The 19,521-nt window shown below is 39.8% G+C and overlaps 1 protein-coding gene across 8 annotated transcripts in view; it reads left to right on the top strand.

Annotated features, from left to right (window-relative positions):
- Positions 1–19,521, top strand: part of LOC126262232 (cap-specific mRNA (nucleoside-2'-O-)-methyltransferase 2) — a 275,061-nt gene that overhangs the window by 204,657 nt on the left and 50,883 nt on the right. For 7 of the 8 annotated variants that reach the window (XM_049958694.1, XM_049958697.1, XM_049958700.1 and 4 more), the window contains 2 exons: positions 6,958–7,065; positions 15,302–15,616. In XM_049958694.1, coding sequence (XP_049814651.1) covers positions 6,958–7,065; positions 15,302–15,616 — 423 coding nt within the window. The remainder of the gene's footprint in view (positions 1–6,957; positions 7,066–15,301; positions 15,617–19,521) is intronic. The other variant, XM_049958698.1, reaches the window with a different exon arrangement.

Below are 19,521 nucleotides of genomic sequence, written 5' to 3'. Positions count from 1 at the left end.
CTCAATGATGAAAAGCTTCACATCCTCCAACAAATCCATACTGTTGTAACATTGCATAAATACGATATTAAATTTCTCACTAACCAACTTTCAATTCATATCCATATAAAGGAAAATACACACACTGAATGTCACAAAAATAAGTACAACATATGAAATCAGAAGGTTCATTAATGCACAGTCTAACAGTAAATGTTCTGTAGTCTTAAAAACAGTAGATTGCTGAGGGCCCGGTGCTCTGGCTTATATATGGCTGTTTGCTCATGTTGCAACACTTGCTGTGCCATCTGTGCTGATGTGAGATGGCCTTTTGAGGCTGGCCATGGAGGTGTATGCTATTTAATTATGTGCGCACACTTTATAGGGTTACGATACTCTTTCTTCCATGGGAAAAAGTGTTCACTGTGGAGATGTCCAAATCTTCTGTGGAAAGGGACCACTGTTGGAGAAGGTGTTGTGCCATCACAGGAGAATATGGTCTGAAACGGCATGGGCATGAACAGGCACGGTTTCCACTAACACATGAAAGACTATAAGGGAGCACTGGTGACAGAAATGCCATATCCATGTCCACCTTCAGACAGGCTCTCGGCAACAGTGGCAGAAGAGTAGATCCAGGTGGTGGCCAGGCGGCAGGAGCTGAGGAGATGGAGATGGCCTGGTACTAACTACTCCACCTGCTGTCGGCAATGCCCAGAACAAAGGTGGCACAGGAATTGGAGGGGAGATGGGCCAGCACGTACAGTGGAGGCAGCTGCAGATGCAGCGAGGTCTCTGGTGCGTTGCTGGTCACACATTGGTGGTGCTGGTCGTATTTTCGAGACACCAAGTGATGAAGATGCACACAATGCAGAGACAGCAGTTTCAGCAGTGATGAACGGCCACTGGTGTCCACCTAAGGCACCAACCAAAGCTACAGTCCCAGCTGAGACAAGATGGAACCACTGAGAGGCAGACACCAGTGGGTAGTTGGGTATTGGCTGGAGCAGGAAGTAGCATATGTGTCTGGCGACTGTGAAGCAACTCTTCTGGGCTACGGTCACCAGCAGGAGTGACCCTATAAGAGCTAAAGAACCTATTGAGGGCTTCCTTGGGAAAGGATTGTGTGATGTGGTTTTTCATTTTAAAATACGGACCAGCCACTCTGCCTCCCTGTTTGACTGAGGATGAAATGGAGAGGCTGTAACATGGTGAATGCCACTTTTGCAAGTTTATTACAAAAAGCACCAGATTCTGTAACTTACCTAAGCTGAAGCCACTATCTCTATTAATTAAATTGCCACCAGGCAAATTTCAATTGCATTTTTTCACCACCGAGACCCTGAAAAATGATGTAGATCCTAAAATTTGGACGTTTTCCCACATCATTGACTGAGCAGTATCAATACAGTCTTCTGCCACAGCTGATTTATTTGGCTGTAAGATGCGGGTGTACCCGTGGTGTTCCGTTCTTTCATGGACTACCATATTTTATGGGCTGTGACACATTAATGACTATAAGACACACCGTAATTTTTAAGCACTTTTTTTAAATAACATTTTTACCATTTTTATTATTAGGTTGCAAGGCCAAACTAAAAAAAATTCTTAGCTTATGAAACCATACTAACCTTTAAAATTCCAGAAAATAGTCATCTAAATTTTCTTCTTCCTCTTCCTCTTTCATCGTCATTGTCCTCTCCATATATAAGATGGTCTTCACTCTAGACTAAGGCTGTTTTATCCCCTGCCCCTCCTGTATGATTGTAGGTCATTTTAAAGCTCCTTTCGCCATGAATTCGTGTCAGATTTCATCCATCGTCCATTGCTTCCGTTTCTCCCTTATATACACTTTTCCCTATCTCAATTTCTCTTTCGCATAATTTTTCAAATGACTTCTAAACAGATCAGCACAAGAAGATAACTCTTCTTCAATAAAGTGCCTTTCCTTCTCTCCCTTACTCTGTTAACCCGTAATTTCATACCAGCCTTGTCCATCCAATCGTTGTCATGTACTTGAACAGTGACAGCTGGCAGTATTCCAGAAGGTTTTGGCATTATTTTGCGTTTGAAAATGATTATTGGATTATGTTTAGTACTGCCAGAACAACATTAAAGTACAACAGTGTAGCACATTTTTTCTTGTCCACGTGTTTTTATAGTTGCAGTTTTAGCACCTTTCATGGCAACAGTTCTATTACTTGGCACATCAAATGTCAGAGGAGTTTTGTCCATATTTGCTATTTTGTTTAGTTCCGCATTTGTTTTCTTTCAATGTTGAATAATGAATTGATGGAAAGATAGTATGTTCTCTTCATTCTCTTTGGCATTTTCTGAGATTTTTTTGGTTCACACGCTAAGTCGATGACACTTGATAAACCTTTAGCACCAGCCAACTCCACCCTTAACGTCTGTTAATTTCCACTGTAGCTCTAGCTTATGAGCGTGTATTTTAATCATTTTTGTATTCATTTCAGTGCCATTTTGATGGTGGCCTTGAATTCATTTCAATATGCCATCTTATAGTTTTGGCCATTTTGCATTCAGTCCTCTATTTGCACATTTAGTCTTTCTCATTTGTTTCAGTTCTTGTTTAGCAGCCCGCCAATCATGAATGGTTTTTTCTGTTGGTGAAGGGCCGAAATGCCTCTCATCTGCTCTCTTTCCATGTTCTTATGCATATGCTATTACTTTCAATTCATAGCCCGCATCATATGAGTATCTTTCTTTTTTCTCTTTTATGAACTTTGCTACTAACAAAAATATTTTACTGTTGCCTATAACTCAAATCACTTTCAGTTCAAGTTCACAGCCACCGTAGACTGCAATGATGCATCATAAGTTAGACAATGTTCTGGATTTGCGGTGGTGGGACAGGAGGGAGACAGTGTTAGTAAGCTTGTGAATCCTCGCAACTCACACTTATCGCATTGGTGCGCTGCTGCTCCCATGTTGCCAGAGAAAGATAGGTTTCCCACAGCATCGAATATATGGCTATTTTTAAGACTGGTGGGAACTTTAAATCAAACACTAGACATTTTTATATTAATTTCAAATATAAGAAGCACCACAATTTTGGAGGCAATTTTTCGAAGGAAAAAGTGCATCTTATAGTCCTTAAAATATGGATATGACTTGTGTCCAATGTATGAGAGGCCACATTCGCAGGGGGTGTTATGAACATCAGCTTCCCAGAGCATGATATCATCTTTAACAGAACCCAAGAGTGCTGCTGTTTTAAGTAGAGGACAAAAAATCACTTTTACTTTGTGCTTGCTTAGGATCCATGCTGTTTTTGATGACAAGCTTCCCACATATCGCAGGAAAGCCATGGATTTAAATCTTATCTGTGTGTTCTTCTGCAGTGCTTTTTGCCACGCTTAGTTTCATTTATTGCACCTTATGTATCTGCTGTGTAGAATACCCGTTGGCTTCAGAAACACTCTGCACGTGTAGGAGCCCGTCCTGCAGACTGTTCTCATCAGCAATGATGTGAGCTCTGTGCATGGGAGTTCTTAGGAAACTTATCATCTGTGAAGAATGATGGCAGCTATTTGCACATAAATATAAACATGTATCCATCAGTTTCCGATATGCTCTATATCCCAAGGTGACTTCATCTTTGCGGCGAACAAAAATATCCATGAATGGAAGGCATCCCTCCTTCTCCTTTTCCCTTGTAAGCAGTTGCTGATGATCAGCAGCTACTCCTGCTGGAAGATTGTGTTTATGTGAAGAGGAAAGTTTGTTATAGCTAAATCAAGATCGATCACATTTTTATTTTTATTAGTTTTGTGTTAGATTGTAGAGGTTTGAAAGTGTGTGGTACAGGAATTGATCCAGAGCAAATTAAGTTGTTAATCACAGTCCCATGTTGCTCTCTTGTTAAAGGAAATGTGAGAAAGTGATCAATCTGTTGAGTGTAAAAATTAGCAAAATTGCTGGACACAGTACTTGCCCTGTCAGTTAATGGGTATGTGGCAGGTTTTACTTTACCAAACTGCTGTTTAGGAACATCTTTCCTGCTTTGTTTATTTACTGAGGTTTGTGGTATCTGTGAGTACTTTAGTAGTTAGCTGCTACATCTAAATCTACATCTACATACATACTCTGCAATCCACCATATGGTGCGTGGCGGAGGGTACCTCGTACCACAACTAGCATCTACTCTCCCTGTTCCACTCCCAAACAGAACGAGGGAAAAATGACTGCCTATATGCCTCTGTACGAGCCCTAATCTGTCTTACCTTATCTTTGTGGTCTTTCCACGAAATATAAGTTGGCGGCAGTAAAATTGTACTGCAGTCAGCCTCAAATGCTGGTTCTCTAAATTTCCTCAGTAGCAATTCACAAAAGGAACGCCTCCTTTCCTCTAGAGACTCCCACCCGAGTTCCTGAAGCATTTCCGTAACACTCGCGTGATGATCAAACCTACCAGTAACAAATCTAGCAGCCCGCCTCTGAATTGATTCTATGTCCTCCCTCAATCCGACCTGATAGGGATCCCAAACTCTCGAGCAGTACTCCAGAATAGGTCGTATTTATTTCTCCTAGCCCTGTTAAACGTGTCCAGATAACTTCCCCCCCCCCCCCCCCCCCCCACACACACACACACACTTCTACTTTATGTAGATAGAAAACAATAGCAGACCTACGACACTTCCCTGGGACACTCCAGATGATACCCTCACCTCCGATGAACACTCACCATCGAGGACAATGTACTGGGTTCTATTACTTAAGAAGTCTTCGAGCCACTCACATATTTGGGAACCAATCACATATGCTCGTACCTTAGTTAGGAGTCTGCAGTGGGGCACCGAGTCAAACGCCTTCTGGAAGTCAAGGAATATGACATCCGTCTGATACCCTTTCATCCATGGTTCGCAAGATATCATGTGAAAAATGGGTGAGTTGCGTTTCGCAGGAGCGATGCTTTCTAAAGCCGTGCTGATGCATGGAGAGCAACTTCTCCATCTCAAGGAAATTCATTATATTCGAACTGAGAAATGTTCGAGAATCCTGCAACAAACTGATGTTAAGGATATTGGTCTGTAATTTTGAGGATCCATTGTTCTACCCTTCTTATATACAGGTGTCACCTGCGCTTTTTTCCAGTCCCTGGGCAAGAGATTCACGATAAATGTAAGCTAAGTAAGGAGCCAATGCAGTAGAGTACTCTCTGTAAAACCGAATTGGAATCTCATCAGGACCTGGTGATTTATTTATTTTCAACCCATTCCGCTGCTTCACAACCCCGGGGATGTCTATCACTATGTCCTCCCTACAGGAATCTATATGAGACTCAAACGGCGGTATGTTTGTACGATCCTCCTGCGTGAAAGATTTTTCAAAAGCTAAATTTAAAATTTCAGCTTTTGTTTTGCTGTCTTCTGTTGCCAGGCCAGACTGATCAGTGAGTGACTGGATGGAAGCCTTCAACCTGCTTACCGATTTTACGTAAATGAGTTCTGTAAATGAGTTCTCTAATACTGAGTTACTGTTTACTGCAACTCGTAATGTGTTATATTGAAATCAGTCCTGGTTGCTGATGTAGAAGCTAATATAATAATTTGATGGTGTTAATATGAAAATGAAATTAACATGAAAAATTTAAACTTTGTACATTTATTTTTTTTTCAACTACATGTCCTGATATGAAGCACGCACACGCATGCACTCACACACACACACACACACACACACACACACACACACACACACACACAAACGGAATAATTAATTTATTAATTTGTTGATATTTTCTTTTCTTCTTTGCTGTCCTGAATTCATGATTGCACTGTTCACTTTGCTTCGTCCTAATCTGTTGTTACTTCTCATTCTGATTTTATCATTTCTAGACTAAAGTTGGCTCAGTGCTTATCAGTGTACAATTCCTGATATTCTCTGTCCAAGACCTTCTCCTTCATCATATTCCACACATGTCCTTTATCTGACTGCAGATGGATCTCTTTCATCTTGTGGTCTGAATGATCTGCCTTTCCTTTTTAACCTTCCAGGACCTAGCCATCTCTCCTCTATGAGGAAGGTACTTTTAGTTCTGAAAGCTATGATACTATGTTGCTTTCAATTTATGTTTATCAACAGTACTACACATTTCACCTCCTGAAGGTAAGTACTGGCCCATACAGTAATATAGTATTTCACTCATTTTTGTATTACAGCTGTGTACTTCGTTGCAGCTGGATGTAAAAAAAAAATAAGCTGCTCTTTGAGAGAGAATATGTTGAATTTTCAGCTAGCAAACAGTTGCAATTTGCAGTTATTTTAAACAATGAGTTTATGTTAATAGTGTTGCAGTTCGTTCTAGGAGACAGTCATTACAATTACAGTTAGCTCATTGTCTTTGTGCTTCAAGCCTGATTATGAATATCGAGAAAATTGAAAAAGTGGCAGGTCATCTTGTAGAAGCAAGACATTGAACCCAGACTAACAATATCATGTGCCATGCACAAACACAACTGTGCACGCACAGTCTTGCACATGCATGTGCCCCCCCACACCCCACTCACATGCGCTACACACACACACACACACACACACACACACACAGAGAGAGAGGGAGAGAGAGAGAGAGAGAGAGAGAGAGAGAGAGAGAGAGAGAGAGAGAGTGGGGGGGGGGGGGGTTCCTCCCTCTAGCAGTTTTATCCCTCTCTAATGTTCTAACATTAAACCACTTCCAATACAAGATTTATATGTGTAGTTGCAAAAGTTCTGAATGTGACAAAAGCTGTAGCATTACCTGCAGACAATACAGGAAACAGTTTTAAATAAGGTAATGTTCTGATGCTACATTTATAGATCAGTTTTTAGCATAATAATTAGATGCAAACCACTTTGCAAGACACAATGGGATGTTTTAAAATAATCTTTTAGTACAGTGTTGTATTATATGGAAGTTTTCAACAAATTTTCTGAAATAGGCTGTAGATTTTATAGTGTTTTACATTGTTACAGTTCCAACAGAAGCTGCTCAAAAAGTTTTCCATACGAATAGGAAAACCTATTCACACAGTTGAAAGCTCAAAATTCTGCATGGGACCATTATTAGGGATGCATAACCAGGTAATAATAAAATTTAAGTAACTTCTCTTATTGTATTTGCCCAATTATAAGATAAAGTTTTTTCCCAGATTCGTTCTTTGAAAAATACAGGGTCTTCTTACATTTGCAAATTGAACTGCTCAGACCAGCATTTTTACATTGTGTAATAGATTAGTATAGGGAATGTCGTACATTTACAGAAGAAACTTTGGCAACTGAAGCTACATGAAGATTTAATTTGAAGAAAGGTTGGGTAGTGTCACAGAATTGCTGGCACTAATGTTCATACTCTTGCTGCTGGTGCAACAACGGCAGTATCTAATTAGAATGCAATTTGTTTTAATGGACTATTATTTAAGTTTTTAATTCTTTTTTCCACTAATCTTGCCCTCACCCCCGCACCCCTCTTCCTTCATGTGAGATGAATTAGTGGCCAGCAGATCGCGTAACATAGGCTGGCCAGTGTTGTGCATGCCAAAGATGTTGAGAGCTCCATGATGCCATATCAAGGACAAGAACCTTATAGCACCACACAGACCCTGCTCTTTCTTTAACAATAAGTTAATGTTAATTGATTTTCTGGATTTATTGGAGAAAGTTAGCAGAAAGGTAGTAGTACTTGTTCGTTAGCTGTGTTGAGCAAAATGTTAGCGTTTATTTCACCAAAATATATTATACATTAGTGAAAGAAAAGACTTAACTATTTTTGTAGTAGCAATGAAAACTATATCAAAACTGCATGGCCCAGTCACATTAATGTGACCACTGCCTATGTTCAACGTCACCGTGCATTAACACCCACAGATGCCAGGTGGCAGCACTAGCAGTGAAGGGTATATAAAGCAGGTCGTGAGGATGCAGACGACAGTGCAGTCATCATAATGCAGAAACAGTGTGATTTATCTGATGTCCAAAAGGGACTGATCATTAGCTTTGGGCCAGGGGTGGAAGCATTTCCAAAACGCTAAATTTGCAAACTGTTAACATACCGCCATGTATGAAGTATACCATGCATTGCATATTGTGCTATTCAAAACCAGCACCAAAGCAGCTGTGAGGCACCATGGGCCATTGATGACAGGGGTGAACAGTGGTTGCAGAGACGTGTATGGGTGAGTAGGCATGCGACTATTGAGCAACTGACAACCAAGATGAACGAAGTGGCTACCAGCACTGCCCTCTCAACAACTATTCAGTGTGTTTGGGCCTCTGCAGTAGGCTCCTTGTTCATGCACCCATACTGACTGACTGCTGTTGATTAGGAATGAAGGCTAGAATTTGATTGCCAGTGCCACAGCTGAACACCCACTGAGTGATGACAGGTGGCCTTTTGGGATGAATCACATTTTATGCTCCATTGATAACCATTGGCATGTATGGCATTCTGAAAGCAAACACTGTGCAACATTCATCGGAAGGGCCCAGGGTGGATGCATTTCCTAGATGACTTTGTCATTCTAGAAGGAATAGTGGATCAACACAAATATGTCATTCTAGAAGGAATAGTGGATCAACACAAATATGCATCTATCCTTGGGTACCAGGTCCACCCCTACACGCACCCATGGCACCATCTTGATTGTGCTGCCTACACCATGGATCCTCAAGCAAGAAACCGAGTGCAGCTGGCAATGATGCTGGAGTTGGCGTGGCTACACATCCTTTTCAGTACTTTCCAGAACCTCACTGGCACACTTCCTGCACATCTCACAGCAGTCCACACTGCAAAAGGTTGCTATTCAGGCTTTTGACAATTGGTCACATAATGTGAGTGGATAGTGTAAATATTTTTTTGATTTAGCTGTCTTTTCATACGCAGTTGTAATGGAATTTATTTTAAAATTGGAAATTTACTCAACAGTAGTAGGCATTTCTGCTGGAGATAGTAAAATTCTAGATAGGGGCCAGTGTCATACTTATGTGTTTTGTGCAGCAGTGTTGTCAACACTTGCAGTGATGGTATGGTGAGAACCAAAGGGGTTGTGCCATCTGCTGGTCTACATAGCCAGTCAGTGAGTAAGGAGTAATAAAGTGTTGTGAAGCAAGAGACAAAGAAAAGTATAGTCACATTCTCGTGTCAGTATATACAAAATCCACTATGTATTGGGGAGGGGGCAGCTGTGTTCTCAGGTCCCAGAATAACCACAATGTCAGAAATTGTAGGAAAATATTTGTGACAACTGAGATTATAAATTTCATTGTTGCGTGTATATAGAAACACACAGGCTCTTTTCTCAAAGAACCTCACTAAAAATAGGGGATCTTCTTATATTTGGGGGTGTCTTATACTCGGGTAAATAAAGTAGTTCTGATTTTATAATATTTCTGATTTTATAATATCAATGCAGAAACTTGAGACAGTGAAGCATAATTCTTTATTTTAGACAACTGAATGCTATTACAAAATATTACCACAGATGATGTAAGTGTTTATGATGTTGGACTGCCAAGTGGGTGAACTTCTCTTGTGTCAAATTCTTCACCATCACCATCCCCCTCCCCCCTATCCATTCCCCCCTCCCTCCTCCTCGCTGTTCGCTTTATTCAAATTTGTGTCTGTGTTGTGGTATAATGTCTTGTTTGCAACAGCGGGGTGTAAGAGTGGGACTTATAATGACAGTTGATTCTGCACAACTACTCTATTAGCATCCAAAAGAAAGTGAGTTTCGAATGGGAACTGCAAGCATTTGATGACAAGAAGACAAGTCAACATAGTCCTCTACAGGAAAATGCATCAGGTGTGTCATACAGAGCACTAGTGACAGTACATGTGTCATATGATAGGAATCTGTTATTGACGCATCTAATTTGCATGACCGGCAAGTGAGTTAGATATGCCACCTTGCCCGAAATAGGTGTTAGTATGAAGGTGAATGTGATATGACTCTCAAGGAACTGATGAAAAAATAATAGTTTCTCTCATAAACTGCAACAAATGAATGCAACAGTTTCACAATTACACAGATTCTCTGTGCTCTGTCAAAACATATGGTTTTGAAGTTGCGTTCTGTTTTGGAAGTCTTGACTCTTGAACTCTTTTGTTGTAACGTAGTTCACACCTGTTTATTTCTGTGAGGTGTCTATTTGGTGTCTCGCCTGCTCTCACTATTCACCCCATTTACTTGTGATGGTATCATGTTCTTACCAAATGACACATATTCTATTGCCAAAGTATAACATGACAACTGCCAAGACTACAGAAAGAGAACAAACATTTCAATAACTGACAGACAGTTCATAATGTTGTGGGGGCAGAAAGGCACGAGGGAGTTTAGAACACGGTTTGCCCACTTGACAGGCCAATACCATTACCATTACCATTACCCATAACACCATTACTGTTTTAGGCTGCTATTTATTGCAATTCTTGTCCTTGGACTGTTCACTGTTTCTATTTTGTTTTTTCCCCACAGTTCAGTACACCTTCTTCCAGTTTTCATTCTTGATCTGTGTTCAGTTTATGACGGGCTATCCACTGGGCCATCTTACCGCTAAATCTGAGGGAGGATGCGATGGGGAGTTTCCCTTGTGAGTAAAGCAGTAGTCACAAAATTTTGCAGTCTGGAAAGGTACTCAGTTTAAAAAAAGGAAGAATCCCTGTAGCATCCCAGAAACCAATGCATTAATATCATGACAAATCAGTGAAAAACATATAGGATGAAAGAAAGATTGGCTGTCCTCTCATCATTGAGTGTGATGGGTGTTTGTTACAATCATATTCATAATGGCTGTAGTCTTAAAAACATTCAAATTTAATTTGAGATAACAATATGATGTAATGTTCCTGATACTAAGTATTAGTTTTATAAAAGTCTGGCATTTCTCTTGAGTGGTGATTGCCGATTATTACTTTAGCTCACCTTTAGTCTCAGCTGTGGATAAAACTTGGACTTTGTTTTCAGATTTGGTAGCAAACCCCAGAAGCCAAGAATTTACCACAATAACCAATTGCATAAATAAATATGACACTTCTCAGATCTAAGTGCCATGCATTCTTGCCCTCAAATACAGTGACTCTTCATATTATTTTTCTGCATGGAACTTTACAATAATTGCTTGGTTTTCAATCTCAGTGTAAATGTCAAGTTCACAGATTGAAATACATCAGCAGAACAACTACATATTTCAAAGTCATTTGTTCACTTTAGTCATTTTCCCTGTTGTTAGTTGTGGCTCTTGCCCCAGGAGCTATGTTATTCTCCGACCTGGGGCAGTGATTCATGGAGTATGCACAAACACTCCCCTGCAGTTACTGCCAATTGCTTTGTTAATGCAATCATCGTCCCATTTTGAAAACATGCATAGCTCCACCAGATTACTTGACACATGGAAATATGCAGATTGTTCATCATTGAAGTTCCAGTTTCAGAACACTTTAGAAAAAGAACCACTGCTGAGAATCACATCAAATTTGGTAAAAATATTGTTGATGTAGGGGGGGAATGTCATAGAACAAACAAACAAAATTAATGAAAATTTGACCAACAGATGTCACAGTGAGCATCAGGAGATGTACACCAACAGACATGCAGCACATCACTCAGCATGATTGTCTTCATGAAGGATTGTGCACTGCACACTGCAAGTAAAGCTCTGTTACAAAAATGGTGACTGTGTGCCAGTAGCCCTGCAGTAGTTTCGGACACTCAAGGACATGAAAAAAGGCATTGGCCTGATGTCTGCTAGTAGTCTGGAGAAAATGATTACAAAATTTGATACGACAGGTTCTTTTGAAGTGCATTGTGGCAGAGGGAGGAACGCAGTTGGTGTGTCATTTGCCGAAGATGAGGCGACTGCATTTCAGGAGGGATTGAGGAATGTTGTGCAAACATGCAGTGCATGGGGAGTTGCCGAAAAATTGGGCATGCCTGTGAGTATACTGCATAAAATCCTACAAAACATCCTACATTGTTATCCATACAAAATCATCTTTATTTGTGGTACTGATTTAGACCAAAGCAGTGAATTAAAGTATGTACCAGTGCCAGAATTCAGACCCGGGTCTCCAGCTTACTGGACAGATATACTAACTGTTATGCCACAATGGCACTGCGGCTACCGTAGCTGCATGAAATGCCCTAGTACGTCTCTCTCCCTGATACAAAGTCCATCTCATGCTCGAGCCCATTAATGTCCTTCTTCTAAACTTGCATCAGTATCACCAAGACTCTGCAGTATTATCGCAGATAAAGGTGAAACTCAGTATGTCTCAAGACCATCAGCTGTATATGACAAATAATAAAAATCTCCCTTGTTCTGGAATTGCTTGCTGCTGACCTGCCAGCAAGTCAGATGTTCACTCGAAGCTCTTGCTCAAAGTGGATAATGAATGGCCATGGAACATTCTGTGAGCAGACAAAGCCCATTTTCGTAGCCAAGGACATGTCAATAAGCAGAATTGGAGAATATGAGTGGAAGAATGTTCACGTGCGCATCAACTAGTACCACTTCAATCTTCCAGGGCGACACTGTAGTGCAGGTTGAAGGCAGTGTTTATCATAGGGAGGGTTTAAAAAAGAGGGAGATGAGACCTGTTTCTGATAATCACTATGAGTCATCTGCGCACCATCATTCCAACCCTTCAGCAGCATGGATGTGTGTATGGGATCATTCTTAGGCAATATGACTGTCTTCTTGCACATTGTGCAGCCAGTGAAGTGGTTGCTTGCAGAGGAATTTCAGAAATTCTAGAATAATCGGCCATGCCATTGGTATCACCAGATCATAATCCGTGTGACTTCTGGCAGTGGGGTCATCTGAAAGATGATGTGTTCAGTGCACCTGAGACACTCTGATCTAATGTGGAAAATGCTGTTTCGTGATTTCAGCTTGTGGCAAAAAATGATGGGCAGCGTATTGAACATGTCTTGTGCCAGTCTCATGTCAATTAGAAACAAGTGTTGCTTTTTATGTAGTTTTTGGGCCTAGGACAATTAAAAACGTATGTCATTTTGCTTTTTATGCAATTTTTGGTCCAGAACAATTAAACACTATTGTCTTTTGCTTTTTATGTGGTTTTTGGCCTGAGGGCAATTAAAATCCAATTTTTTCAATCCAGTATGGTATGAACTTGCTGTGATGAATGGGGTTACCTAACTAACAGTGCCACAACTATTGACTATGGAACTTGAGCAGTCATGCACAGTGAACAGTGCAGACGTTGTAATGTGCAACTCAAGTCATAGCCATCACATTGTGATTCATCTGTCATTTGTAACCGATGCCATTTATGGTAAGATGCTTACAGTGCCATCTTTGGTAAATTTCTGATTTTTTGTTTGTTGCATGATGTTTCCTCTGCGTCGATAATATGCTGTTCACATTTGACGTTGTTCTGTGCAGTGGATCGCTTTCTATAGCATTTTTCAACTATAACTTCAATTATAGACATCCTGTATACCAAAAGCAGTCATAAAAGTTGTGCTTGACATGTTTTATGTAGTTTCTGGCTTGCTCCTTGTGGTCGAAGCTGAGTAAGAACACTTCATGAAATCTGTCATCTGGCATAACTTTTAAAGTATTTACCTTTCCCTTCTAATCTGGTCACCGTAGTTGTTCTCTTGAAGTAGAGGTTCTGCTAATCAGTGCCTCTGAAATCCCATGTATAGCAAAGAAAAGGCTTTGACTTCTTCGTGTTCTGCAGCTGTTGTTGGAGCAAAAGAAGATAACATCTACTCGTATCACGAAAATGCACATCCAGCACTTTTACAAACATATTTCCTATACCCATTGTCAGTGTGACTTGTGAATTTGAGTAGAACACAACTTTACATATGCCTCGAAGGCTTAACATGACAATCCAGATTACTATATATTTCATTTGTCGCAAAATCGTATTGTCTTTTGTTTTCATTCATGAGAAGTGTGGTTGTTCTTTGATGGTCAAGCCACCGGCAAAGCCGTGATGCCAAAACATAAAAGGCCTTGCGCACAGCAGGGAAGCCTTTTAGCTACCTCTTGCCGTTTTCTCATATCCCACACCTCTCATTTAATGCCTGCACATATGAAAACAAACACCCACACACAGTATATGTTCCGCAACTTACTCCCTACTTATTAATACTCTGTCACGATCATCTTTCTTTGTTCTACACATGGAGTATGAAATGTCTGTTGCCTAAACAACATGCTCTCTTACATATTTTACAATGTTACATTGTTTTGTAATTCACAAGAATCTCTTGCTGGCTAGGCAGATGTAGGACTACACATCGCTGTTCTGTAATGATTTCTAACACATGTTTTGCTTCACATAAATACATCTGTGTCCATCATGAGTCTTTGTTGTGTTCCATTGAAATAATTTAAAATTTGACATTTATGTGTCTTTAAGTAGGACAATATTTTTCAGAATCTTGATTCATCTTTCCCTTAACACCCAAGGAAAAGTGTCTTTGTTTCTGAAGTGTTGAATGCCAGTCTCTGCTTGTTGATATTATTGTTACCTTCATTGTGATTTGTACATTAAGTATGATTTTTCAGTGTGTGTTGCTAAATTGGAATGCATTGTCTTCAAATAGGAAATGTGAGGTCAGTAAATAATTATGTATCTGAAGAGACAGTTGAAAATTTGTGCAAGTTGAAGATGTAAATCTGCTTCTTGTGAGTAGTTCCTCGCACTTTAGACCATCCAAGTGGCATACCTTCTGTTCTCTCTGTCTCACTTGATTTTGCTTTTTGTGTGTATGAATAACAATAAATTTTCTGCTATTGCAGGCATTTGTTGTCACCCATGCTAAAGAACACATATTACTGTTAACATTCCACAAATGACTGCAGTTTGTGCATGTCAAGGCACGAACAGGGATTGTGTTGTTGATGATTCCAAGTGATAGTTACGGTATGTGCACGGTGCTTTCTGCTTAAAGAAATCTTACATCCTGCAAATTATCTCAAGTTTGCTTATGCAGAACGTGTCAAGTAGCACCTCCATCAGTGATGACAACTCGCAACAAATGGAATAGAAATTCAGTAACTTGCTATAACATAATGCTTGCATTAGCTATGGCATTCACAGCGAAGTGCTCAGAACGCTTCTGAATGCTAATTGGCTGTTGGAGGATGCGTGATGTAGATGCACTGAACAAGCCTATAAACAACTTCTATCGTTCATGACCCCAGCTATAGCATATTAAAGAATATATGTTAGTCTTTTGATTATGTTAATATGGCAGTTTGACAATTAAATGTCTGCTTTAGTAATTATGCTGATTCCTGGCACGTCTTAGCATTAAATTTTGTTTTGTTTTGTTTACAGGCATTGAATATTGCTTTTGAAAAGTTCGGCTACTCCATGGAAGAAAAAAAGAATGGGGGACAGGTCAGAAGTGAACTTTTTAGTAAATATCGTGAATTACCCAAAAAATATAATAAAATAATAAATTTTGGACAAAGACTGTGGATAGCAATGGCAAGAGGAGAAAACACAGAGGCCAACATAGATGCATTATATGAAATTGCAGACACTGTAGAAGAGCTGTGGCGTGGAGATACATTGCTTCTTCAAGGCTATCCTATGCTAACTCAATTGAATGTAGGAGTAGTTTACCTTCTCAGTCGTATTTTTGATATGGTGAGTTTTGTTAAATATTACTTCAAAAACCAAACAAGTAATTGTGTTCTTTTTGATAATTCTGCTGGATGTTCTGTATTTATTACAATATCAATTACAACTCCTAGAGGGAGAAGGGGGGGGGGGGGGAGATAGAGAGAGAGAGAGATAGTGGGGCCATTATGCATGTAGCATAACAATAAGCCACAGTGGGATCCCTGCATCCAGAAAATATTTCTAGCTATGTGGCAAAGGTGTAGCATACATAAAGTCATGAGACATTCTAGAACATTTCAGTTGTGGGCATTCTTTCATTAAATATTCCACAGTCAGTTCATGAGCTCTACCAAGTAAGAGAATTGCAAAGTCCATTTTCATAGTTTGAGTCCTTGCATGTGGAACGACCTGCCCTTTTCATCAGTTCTGCCTAGTTCTCAAAACCCTTTAGTTTAGCTGAGAAATCTGTGAAATATTATTGATAAATTGATTTGTGTTGGGTGCAGTGCTTCATCACTGTTGAAATTCTTTCTCGTACCCTACCATATTTGACTCCAGGACTTACTGGATTCGTGGACTTAAACTGGTTCAGTGGAGTTCATGAAGGATTTTGAGACCCCATCAATGGTTGGAATCATTTAGTTCCTCTAGTTGTCATATCATAGTTTCCTGTTATTCAGTTTCAAGGGCAGTGGTGGTGGATAGAATAATGTGCATATAAACGAGACAATGTGTCAGATAAATTTACATCAGGATTCTAGTTTCTATGTTTTACATACAAACTGAATGTGCTCTTTGTGTCTTTTCCTCATTATCTTTCATTGACTGGATTGAAACTATTGAGTACTGTGATTCATTGTGCGTTTTCCAATGTCTGTGAGTGCTGTGCAATATCTGTACTATAACCTCAGTTGCTGTCTACATTTGTGCTTTGTACAAAATTTGTCAGTAGTACCTGCATTTAGACAATCATCTTCATTTGGACAGTCATTATCCCTCTAATTAGAGTTTTATTTTTGTGAACTTTCAGAAGCTTATGATCCGTCATCCATGAAATTTTTTGTAACAAGTAGATGGTTCTGAACATTACATTTTTGTTTTGTAAACTTTGGCAGCGATATCTTGTTTGAAAAATCATTTTCTGCTTAATTTCAGTGTAGCTACTTCATGTAATTATTGTAACACTTCCATCTTTTCTTTTTTTGTATGTCGACCAATTTGTTCTGTGGAAGGGTTCGATAGTCTATAATCACGATGTAAACAGGCCTCATATGAAGTACAGTGTAGCTGTGTAAGATTGTGTTCTATGAATAACTGTCACATTAGTTCTAGTATGTGTCCTGTTTCAAATGTGGTATATATTTTCTGCATTTGTGGTTCACTTCTGCTATTTTTTAATTAGCTACAAGAGTGTGTTAGTGAATATGACCTTGACCAAAACAAAAGTATGGGACACAAAGTTGAGACTATTTCAGGAAATAAGTAAATTTTATCCTAGGGTTTTTCTCTTGTAATAACACTTACCTCTTTCCTGGGCATTTCAGTTCTTGAACAGGACCTGTCATCCTCCTAGGATTAAAGATCTTGAAATAAAAAGAAAATAATTGAGCTTAATGTAGAGTTGGGTCCTACTTATTTACTTTTCAGAAAAAAAAATTGCACCACCATTATGCAACCCTTTGTGAATGAATGTTCTTGTTAGTGGGCAGCGGTTCAAATATATGATGAATAATGGTGCCCCTAAGGGAAATGATGCCAATATCCCTGCTGCAATGGTAACTCAGGTTGCCCTCAGTTCACTGAAGTTAAGCACTGTCGGGCTTGGCTATCAGTTGGATGGATCCCTGTGTGGGTCTGTTGAGCGCTGTTGACAAGCGGGATGCACTCAGCCTTTGTGAGGCCAATTGAAAAGCTGCTTGGTACACAAGTGGCGGCTCCAATCACAAAAACTGACAATGGCCATGGGAGCAGTGTGCCTAGCACGTGCCTCTCCATGTCTACATCCCATTATGCCTATTGGCTGGCGATGACATGGCAATCGGTCGGTACTGTTGGTCCTTCTGAGGCATTGCAGACGGAGTTAGTTAGGGAAATAATAGCTAGGGATAGGAAGGATCATCTTGTGCACACAATATGTATGCCTTGGGGCCTCAGTCAGCATGATGAAGTGGCTCTTGTTCCGAAGTTACCATAGATAACTTGATATGATACTTGGTACTAAGTTATTCCCTGATGTTCTGATGACGTGCCATGCCCAATACACACAAATAAAAAGTTTTAACAAGTAGACTCCTGTTATAAGCTATGTAAAGTGATGATAAAGGTGTGTTCAGTTGTTTATGTGAGGGTCACAGGCCTCCTGTAGGGCGTTACATCACAGGGTAAACAATTATGTACTTCCTGAAGAAGGGCAGCATTCTTTTCAGTAGTTGCAGGGGCAGCAGTCTGAATGATTGACTGATCCAGTTTAGTGACACTAGCCAATGCGTCCGTTTTGTGTTGGTACTACAAACAGCTGAAATCAAGGGTAACTACAGCCACTATATTTTGCAGGAACATACAGCGCTACTGTATGGTTAGTGATTATGGCACCCGCTTAGGTAGAATATTCCTGACAGAAGATGGCTTCCCATTCAGATGTCCAGGTGAGAACTGCTGAGAAGGATATTGTCATCACAGAAACAAATTTAGCATTCTACACGTCAGAGCATTGAATAACAATCTGTTATTTGGACAGATATGTTAAAGAATTTAGAAGTATAAATGATAGATTGAAGTTAAATATATAGTAGGATTTAGTGCAGTGTGGTGGCAGTAAGCACAAGATTTCAGATCTGGTGAGCACAGGATTGTCTACAGACAATCAAATAGGGGTAATGCTGGAGTAGATCTAAAATGAATAAGAAAATAGGAATGTGGGCAAACTGCTAAGAACAGCAGAGTGATCACACATTATTTTAGCCAACACAGAAACAAAGCCAACACACACCACAATGGTACAAGTTTATATCCCTAGTAATGAAGAGACTAAAGGAAAATATTTTAAGGTAAAAGAAATCTAATTGTTTCATTAAGGGAGATGAAAATTTGTGTGTAGTTGGTGGACTGGAATTCAATAGTAGGAAAAGGAAGAGACGCAAAAATAGTAAGAGAACATAGACAGGGAGAAAGAAATGAAAGGGAAACCCACATGGTAGAATTTCGCACAGGGCACAATTTAATAATTGCAAACACTCTTTTTAAAAGTTATTAAAGGAAGTTCTGTATGTGGAAGAGACCTGGAAATATTGTAATGTTGCAAATAGATTATATTAATATTAAGACAGATTTTAAGCTGCAAAACATTGCCGAGGGCAGATTTGGACACTGTGATTGTGAGCTGCAAATTAAAACTGCAGAAATTATAAAAAGTTGGAAATTAAGAATACAGGATCTTGATAAGTTGAAATAATCATAAGTTATTGATAGTTTCAGTGGGGTCATTGGGAGAATTATTGTTCACTGTATGGATCTACACTGAAGAGCCAAAGAAACTGGTACCTCTACCTAATATTGTGTAGGCCCCTGCGAGCATGCAGAAGTGCCACAACATGACATAGCAAGGACTCGACTAACGTCTGAAGTAGTGCTGGAGAGAAATGACACCATCAATCCTGCAGAGCTGTCCACAAATCTGTAAGAGTATGGGACGGTACAGATCTCTTCTCAACAGCACGTTCCAAGGCATCCCAGATATGCTCAATAATGTTCATGTCTGAGGAGTTTGGTGGCTAGGGGAAGTGTTTAAACTCAGAAGAGTGTTCCTGAAGCACTCTGTACCAATTCTGGTGTATGGGGTGTCACATTGCCCTGCTGGAATTGCCCAAGTCCTTCGGAATGCACAATGGACATTAATGGATGCAGGTGATCAGACAGGATGCGTGTCACCT

This window comes from Schistocerca nitens, chromosome 6 (assembly GCF_023898315.1).
Source record: "Schistocerca nitens isolate TAMUIC-IGC-003100 chromosome 6, iqSchNite1.1, whole genome shotgun sequence".
NCBI classification, from domain to species: domain Eukaryota; kingdom Metazoa; phylum Arthropoda; class Insecta; order Orthoptera; family Acrididae; genus Schistocerca; species Schistocerca nitens.
Note: the sequence above shows the minus strand (reverse complement) of the source record. Positions and strands in the feature narration are given on the sequence as shown.